The sequence below is a fragment of the Notothenia coriiceps genome, unplaced genomic scaffold (genome assembly GCF_000735185.1).
Source record: "Notothenia coriiceps isolate Sejong01 unplaced genomic scaffold, NC01 NC01_scaffold00026424, whole genome shotgun sequence".
Taxonomy (NCBI): Eukaryota; Metazoa; Chordata; class Actinopteri; order Perciformes; family Nototheniidae; genus Notothenia; species Notothenia coriiceps.
In genome coordinates this window covers 2,702,130-2,711,118 of record NW_011359125.1, presented here as the reverse complement: position 1 = coordinate 2,711,118, position 8,989 = coordinate 2,702,130, and the positions used below count along the sequence as shown (strand labels likewise).

At 39.2% G+C, this 8,989-nt stretch overlaps 1 protein-coding gene across 1 annotated transcript in view; it reads right to left on the bottom strand.

The window, feature by feature from the left end:
• The window catches only part of LOC104957154 (matrilin-3-like), an 8,900-nt gene extending 767 nt beyond the window's left edge, over positions 1-8,133 (bottom strand). Inside the window, exons 1-7 of the mRNA XM_010784767.1 lie at positions 7,800-8,133; positions 6,479-7,054; positions 4,523-4,642; positions 3,513-3,632; positions 2,755-2,874; positions 1,932-2,051; positions 88-158 (exon numbers count right to left, since the gene is read on the bottom strand). Coding sequence (XP_010783069.1) covers positions 88-158; positions 1,932-2,051; positions 2,755-2,874; positions 3,513-3,632; positions 4,523-4,642; positions 6,479-7,054; positions 7,800-8,133 — 1,461 coding nt within the window. The remainder of the gene's footprint in view (positions 1-87; positions 159-1,931; positions 2,052-2,754; positions 2,875-3,512; positions 3,633-4,522; positions 4,643-6,478; positions 7,055-7,799) is intronic.
• Positions 8,134-8,989: the final 856 nt, after the last annotated feature.

Genomic DNA, 8,989 nt, shown 5'->3' with positions numbered 1-8,989 from the left:
CCTTCATCCATGGACAAATTAAAAACGTTTCTTACGTGAGCAATGTTTTCTGATCCATGGTTAAGATGGTAACCCCAATACACCGACACTCTGGCGATCGTAAGAGTTCCCATTTTGGACAAATGTGCTGGCAATTGTGTCCCTTGGGGACATGGCATCTGGAAGATGAACTGAAAAGAGAAGCTCACACTCCTTTTTGACATCAATACTCACTTAGCTGGTTTGAAGATCATTTGGTCCCAGTTCCCTCAAAAGAAAATGGATGCATATCCAGCCCCCTCCGTGCCCATTAATGTACAACATTTCCAAGTCTCAATATCTCAGGGTTTAAAAGCTAACCTTTCAAACTGCAACAAATAAGCGTGGTGCACCTTGACAAGGCACCGACACCACCCCCCCACCCACTCCCCATTGCTTGTACAATAGCTGCCCCCATTTGTCCTTAGTAACTAGACTACTGGTACTAAGGGATGGGTTTAAAGCAGGCAAACCACATTGACTGTGTGGCTTGTTCTGCTTTGCTGTTGGTGACATTAAAGAGGGTTTCACTTCCCAATTTTATGTCTATTTTGACAAGATTGAAAATGCCCACAACAAGCTCTGATGAACCCCCTATTTTGAAGCTTCAGGCGTTGTGGTCGGTATTTGAGATGCTGGAGTCAACCCAGAACAAATAACATATGAAACAATCATGCTTACGTGAGCATGTTTTCTGGTCCTGCATTCAACACATATCCACATACATTTGCAGATATATGCGTCATCACTGTTGAAACACAATCTGTTGGGCAATATGTCCTGGGACCAACATGTATCTGGCATCCTGAAAGAACCTTTGAACATCTACTTAGCTGACAGAGTCAAGTAGGTCTACTTTTTAGAATTCCCGATGGGGAAGGAGTTTTTTCAATGAGCTAAACTGCTTTAAGTATCAAACACCTGCACTTAGAGGGGTGGATATGAAAGGTGTCTCGACCATCCCACGTAACCAAAGGAAGAAAATAACTTTTTAGGGAAATCTAAAACCCTGTGGGCAAAAACCATCATGTCGTCCTTTTATAAAGTCAGAGTTCCTACGTGAGCATGTTTTTCTGGTCCTGCAGTTCAACACATATCCCTTCGACACTTGCAGACAAACGAGTCCCATCAGTGGCTGACCAAATATGTTGCGTCAGTCCCCCTGGACAATGTGTTCTTGAACGCCTAAATGAAAACTTAGACATTCTTAAATGGCTCAATTTAATCTTAATCAAGGGAGCCATTAGAAGCAATGGAATCTAGAAATGAGGTCGAATAATAAACTCTAAACAGTCCATCAACTCGTAAAAACTTAAAGTCCTGGGTTCTTACGTGAGCATGTTTTTCCTTGTCTGGATTCAGATACCCATCACCCGACCACATGCAGATATATGACTTATCACGGTTTTACACATAATTCCTGCAATCATGACCATTTAAGCACATGGATCAGAACCTGAAAAGAGACATATCGCAATACTGTGATATGACTGCTTCAGATAAAAATCATTTCAAGAAGGCTTTGACAGTTTGACACTTTATGTCTAAAGAGGTTTTCATTGATGACTCCTAGACTTGAATCTGATCCTCTCTTAGCTCTGCTGCTGCTAAACCCAATAACCCAAATAATAAAATATTGCGAATGTACGCAGAAAGAAATTTGAAGGGAACATGACACATTGTACGTGAGCAAGCACTTGAAATTCAACCCTAACCCTTACCCTAACTCTTTCACTGGTTAGCAATGGTGGTTGTTTCTGACAAACTCCACTAGCATATACTACATTTTAACCCTACAGACAATGGCTTCTGCAATATTTAGTCATGCACCTAAATAATGGATTATAAAGGAAAATTGAAACAAAGCACCACAACATACATTTCAAATGTTAAAGTTAAATTCAAGTTCTTACGTGAGCACGTTTTCTGGTCCTCATTCAAAACATATCCATCATGACATGTGCAAAGGTGAAAATCACCATTTTTGACACAAATATGTTGGCACTCATGTCCCTGGGTACATGCATCAGAACCTGAAAAGAGACACCTACACAGCTAACATCAACAGCAAACCTCCTTGGTAAAGCTTACAATTGGCCAACATTTAAAAACAGATATCTATCAAGTCCATGGCCAAAAGATTTATGCCTCTTCTGCATTTAATCTAAAGCATATACAATAATATCAAAAAGGTTGTAGTCGACCACGGTCAAGGACATGCATATCAAGTCAAAAATCACAAGTTCTTACGTGAGCATGTTTTCTGATCTGCATTCAATATGTATCCCCCTTGACATTTGCAGATGTACAATGAACCATTGTTTATGCAAATGTGTTGGCAGTCATGTCCTTGGGTACAAGTATCTAAAACTGAAAAGACACACTCAAAGTTGTAAATGACTTCATTAAATTATAGCCACCTACAAGTACATAGTGGGGCTTTTAAAGTGGCACCAATCGATTTACAGTTTGGGGTGCATCAGTTTCTCAAGTCTCCAAATGTTCTGCCCATTCAAAAAGTATTCAAACTTTACTTTCTTGTCATTTGAAACAATCTACAATATCTCATGTACATTTGTCTACAGCACAGTGCTTCAACTTTAAGTTTCTGTCCAAATCAAACTTGGAGAGACACACCAACACTTCAAGCATGTTTCACCTACATCAAGGTAGATCCAAGACACTGCCCCCTGACATGTGATAACATTATTCATTTGGTAAGAATGAGGATCTTACGTGAGCAAGTTTTTTGGTCTGCATTCAACAAATATCCCTCACGACACTTGCAAATGTATGAATCACCATTTGTCTCACAAGTATGCTGGCAGTCATGTCCCTGGTCACATGTATCGAAACCTGAAAAGAAACTTCCGGAGCTAACGGTTATGCTATCAGGAAAAGCCAGCATTAATAGAAACACAATACAATGGTGTCGCCAAATGCTTTGAACCGTTTCCTGCCTTAAACCAATTATTAATTACCAAGCGAATTAAAACAATTGTTCAAGTTCTCTTCTAAGTGCACTAAGACATGCATATCATAAGGGCCAGGTTCTTACGTGAGCATGTTTTTTGTTCTGCATTTAACTTGTATCCCACTTGACATTTGCAGATGTACGATTCATCATTGTTTTCACAAATGTGCTGGCAATCACGTCCATTTGCACATGGCTCATAACTGAAAAATCATGATATCAGTCCAGGAAAGACAGTACTGTTGGTACCTCAGTCTGACAATTGATTCTTCCACTATGTGGTTACACGCTCCACTCCTCTTTCTACATCAATCAGTCTCCCAAGTCTCAGTCAGGTGGCACTCAACAACTTAATGAGAAAATGCTAAGCAGAAATTGTGATATTAATCACAAGTTTGTACAAAGTACCTCAACAACCATAGTTAAATTATGTTTATATGCAGGGAAAAAAGGCATTTACTATCCAATTAATGCTTACAGATGCCGATGTGATATTCCAAATCAATTAAAAGGTGCTTACGTGAACATGTTTTCTGGTCTGCATTCAAAATATATCCCATTTCACATTTGCAGATGTAGGAATCATCAGTGCTGACACAAATTTGTTCGCAGTCATGTCTTTGGGAACATGAATCCATATCTGAAAAGAAAAACTCCCAAGTCTGACACAAAACCCTTATTTAGGAAAGCTATTGTAGAGCCTTTGCTTCGTAGTTATAATTGTTACAGTTTACATAAACTAAAGTTTCTCCTGTTTAGTCAAGCTAAGTGGTTCCCACTGTACCACATGCCTCACCAGCTACTTTCAGTCATCGGAACAAACAACAGATGCATGAAAGATATTCAGCTTCTAACGTAAGCATGTTTTCTATTAGGCATTCAACACATCTTCCCTACGACAGTTGCAAAGCTATGAAGGATCATTGCTGCAGTCATGTCCTTGGGCACATGTATCTAAACCTAAAAAGAGACTATTCCAAATCTAAACAACTAAGTCTTACTACATGAGGTACCATGAGTCAGTTCGATTTCAAACATGTCTCTTCCCCCTTTAAATTGTCTTTCGCTTTGCTTTGACCACCACATTTTTGACGAGTTTTCAAGGTTTTCTTTGTCCTCCATAAGATCCTTAAGTCTTTAATGTTCATTGTTAATGTCATAAAGAGTTGGTGGCTGTGGAATGGAAGCTGAGTTGTCAACTTTCCAGCCATGAGGTTTATACAACTGCTTACAGCTTATTTTGATTCTTTTTGGCTCTAAAGTGCATACCTTGGCAGCAAGCCTAATTCCAGGTTTAAAACACCTAAAGTTGGTGGAGCTAACCTACTAAACTGTGATATGCAGTCCCTCTGACTGGGAAGAGAAGAGGATCTACTTGTCGTTATTAACTTTTAGAGTATGTACCTCTAGTGAGTTTGTTCACAGCAAAAAGTTCTGTAATAACTGTAATCAATCCAAAAGGAGCTACAAAGCTTATAATTTTTTTTTTTTGTGACACTGAAACATTAAGACAGATATAAAGATTCTTACGTGCGCATGTTTTCTTGTCCGGGTTCAAGACGTAGCCCTTGCGACACTTGCAGTTGTACGAGTTGCCATTGTTGACACACAGATGTTGGCAATTGTTTCCCTGAGCACATGCATCCAAACCTGAAAAAAAAAACACTCCAAAGTCTGATTGGCTTATGAAATCAATCATTTTGCTTTATATCTCTGTTAGTCATTTGTTAGTATGTATTAATCATGCATTTTGTTATCTACATAGCTAGATGCAGATTAGCTTGCTTGATCTCTGTGCTCCAAAATACAAGTATAATAGATACATTTCTTGTTGTAAAATGCTGTTATTTGTTAAGAAAGGAAGAGACGTTGTCATGTGTCGATTCCACAATGTTTTACTGGCTTTAGACTTTTAGACACCTGACCATCTTTATTTGCATGCATTTCAGGCCATGCAAACACAAAATAGTTGATACAACATGTCGTTATCATAGCATGTCTTTGGTAGTGACGTCTCTTTTGTGGATGCACAGAAGTTGGTCACAGTGAAACACATAGGGTGGCTGAACTTACTCCACAGGTTGAAGGAGAAGTTTGCATGCATAGCAGGTAACCTTAGCCGTTACCTTGCTAGTTTGGGTGACACCAAAAGTTATGAGACAAATAAAAGCTGACATTTTTTATACATTTTTTGTAATATGCTAGTTAGTGGGTTGGGAAATTGATGAAAGAGCTGTTGGGCTATAAATATGGCTATTGCTGGGGCTAAGATTGTGGATGTTTCTATGTTTACTTGAGCTGCGTGTTTCAGCTGTAGGGGTTGAGAGACAAAGTCTAAAATGGATTGTTTCACAAGTAGCCAGTATAGTATAGTATACAAACAAATGTTAAGCTAACTTTAAGGTAAATCATCATCAGACAATAGCTGATGGGTAAAGAGTCGGCCAATGCGTTATGCCTCTTTTGCTCAATCAATACTACGGTATCCGGAGTGCTTCAAAAACAACTATATTGTCCCATTGCTAACATATACTGAATATTTGCTGACAGACATAAGTTAAAAGAAGAAGACTGACATTTTTTTTGTCCTTGTAATAATGTTATCACTGTTCTTTGCCTAGTCCAAAATGTATCACTCAACGTTTATGCTAAGCTAGGTTAACCTGTTGAACTGTTACATTTATGAGTGGTATCAATATTCCCTGCATAAAAAGTATTTTCCTAAAATGTCAAACTATTTGTTTAAACAATATTTAATCTTCTTTTGTTGATTAGCATATTTAAAGATAAAATAATGTGAAAACTTAGGTTGACTGAGAAATGTATTCAAATATTAATGTGTCAAATACATTCAAAGTAAAATGTAGCGCAAGCTAACTTAGTTTCTGCCTCGCAGGATGAGTGGCCGTTAATTTTCTGTCACATTTAGCAAAAGCCCTAATTGTGGACCTGTGGTAGCTTAGCATGTCTTCAGGAAACTATGCAGGGCAAATGGCATAAGGCACAAGATGCAGTGCAAATAGCAGCCGCGCTCCATGTGAAGTATAGGCAGCATCATATCAGGTTTCAACCATTTTAAAAGTGTTCAAGGTTGTAGAATTTTCTCTGAATTGGCCGATCAACCAGTGCTCAGAGATGTGTCTTCTTCTTTAAGTCAGTTAGTACATGACTAATAGGACATGTTAAATGTTGCCTGCACACTTATAATCAACATTTGTTAGTGAACAACCTTTTGTTGTAAACCCAAACACAACAAGCGGCGGTAAATCCCTGGTTACTGCCCTTGTTTGTAAGACTAAAGAAGAAGGCCATTGACTTTAGAATGGAGATTCCCTCTATGGTGCTGCCCATATAATCACAGGTGAAATTTAAAGAACGGATCTGACATACCCTTGTTTCCTTTACCGTCTTTCCTGCCACCTAGTCCATAATCATAAATTAGGTCATCTACTGGAATATCTGCACTCCCATCATTATCATCCTTACCACACAAGGTTTCCCTAAATTTTAAAGTGAGCTTCTCAATGACACCATAGGTCTCCACGTAGAAGACATGTTCATCGTGTGGCTGGCTAGCCATGAGGCGCAGGGACATCATATCGGCTCTGTCTACTCCCACTGCATAGATCTCAATCCCAGATGCCCGAGCTGCGGCTGATATTTCCTCCACCTTATCCTGGGGCCTCCCATCCGTCACGATAATGGCTACTTTGGCGATGTTCGCGGAGCCAGTTCGGGCTCCTGCCTCCACAGTGAAAGCTTTCTCCATGGCAGTCTTGATGGCCAATCCTGTCATGGTGCCTGAAGCGAGAGGCTCGACTTGTGCCAGTGCCTGCTTCATGGCTGGCTTCGAAAAATACGTCTTCAGAAGAAACTCGATCTTCACCGTGCTGGCATAATTGACAAGGCCGACTCGTGTGGCATCTGAGCCGATCGCCATGCTCTCCACCATGTGTTGCAGGAACTCCTTGGCCTTTTCAAACTCAGAAGGGCGCACACTGCGGGAGCTGTCTATAATGAAGACCAGGTCTATAGGACGATTTTTGCAGTTGGAACTGGTTGCTGCAAAAAGAAAGAAAACAAATGCTTTTAAATGTCAAAGCGTGTATTTTCCAACGTATGTGCATTGAAGATACAGTGCTAAAACTCCTAATTTGCGAGAATGGAACAATAATTTCCAACGACAAAATAACGTAAAAAAACTAAGAAACATACTAGAATATCTTATCACCTAATATGCCAATTTGAAATACTGTCTTCTTAAAAATTCCATCAAAATGTAATGCTAACTGATAGTCTCGCAAGTGCTTTAGGGAAACTCAGCAAAGGGAGATATAAATGATGGCATAAGAAGGCACGACAAGGAAATCTTCATTCAAGTATCTGATGTCGCTATTGATATTTATTCATTTGTTAATTGAAATGGAATGATTTATTGTTGGTATATCCTTCAAGCATAAATGAAAAAATGTCAACTTAGTTAAAATGATAGTAATGCATTTATTATTATTTGTATTCATATGGTTAGAAAAGGAACTGTTGTTTAACAAACCACTTGGTTATTCAAGGATTACTAGTTATTTGAGTTTACAGACTAATAGAAATCCACTATTTATAAGTCCATAACAGCATTTTAAATGTGCTAAATAACATATATATACTAGCTGGTATTGTCAGTTTGTTTAAAGGTTTCACACCAAATTGGAACAAATTTGTCCAAAACATGACAAATGCATGGTGAGCAAATGTGAGGGTATAGCACGCATGCACAGCAGGATAAAACATAACATCTATAGCACCAACCCACCTCCATTGTCCGCTCCCTGTCTCTCCTGCAGGTAGCTGTTGGCCCCGGCCCGGGCCCCCTGCTGCTGCTGGGACCCTCGTGCTGACTGAGCACCCGGCTGCTGGACCTCTAGGAAACTTTCAGCAGTCGGATCTTCTTCAAATCTCGGTTCAATAGATTTGATCTCTCCAAAGCGCTGATGGACTCTTGGAGAGACCTGCGAGGATACTCGTGGGATGGAAGGACGTATTGAGTGGATCTGCCGGCTGCGTGACCCAAACTGTGTGGAAGTTCCCACAGTCCCAGGCGCCAGGAGGCAGATGAAACAAAGCAGTCTCCAGGTTAACGAGGTCATGTTGCCTGCACACAGTTGTGTTCCCTTCGCCTCTGGTCTGGATCTTGATTTATACAGTCGATGTATAAATCTATCTATAAATCTATGATCTGGATGCACCTCTGTCTCTACTTCCACAGCTGACTGCAGTCTATTTATATGATGCTGTACACACTGCCCACAAGGCGTGGGGAATAGGAGGCATTTGGGGGAAGTGAAGGAAGAGGGAGGTCTCAAAGCAGCAGTAATCTCTACAGACATTTTATAATAACCATTAAAACTTTAATTACACATAACCTTTCCCAGTATTACACTGGACAGCTAAGTGGTGGAATGTAACTATCAACAATACAAGAACAGGTAGGCTACATGTCAAAAGTACTATACAATACAATACAATACAAAGGGGCTTTATTGGTGGCCACATTTTAAACATAGTATTTCCAAAGCACAAGGCGTTATAACAGAACAAAAACAAAAAAGAAACCCTAAACATAAACTTACCGTACTATCTGCTTTCATTATAAGCCAAATTGAATACATATGTTTTCAGCTTCATTTAAATTGTTGACATAAATATTAAGTATAGTATAAAGAGGTTAGCTGGTTAGTCATTGACCTTTCAGTAGTAATAGTTAAATTCAATATTAGTATGAGTTCTGCTAAAACGTTTGTGCTCCTACTTGTGTAAAATTATAAAAGCATGCATGAGTATTTTTATAGTGTGACGTAACTTTACTTTCAATATATTGGTAATTCTACCACTGGTTGTAATCATTTTTCATGAGAAGATATTAATGTTGCATGCATTTAGTGTCTTTCAGAGGTTAAACCGATGCTACAGTATTCCAAACATACAGCATGTTTTCTAATATTT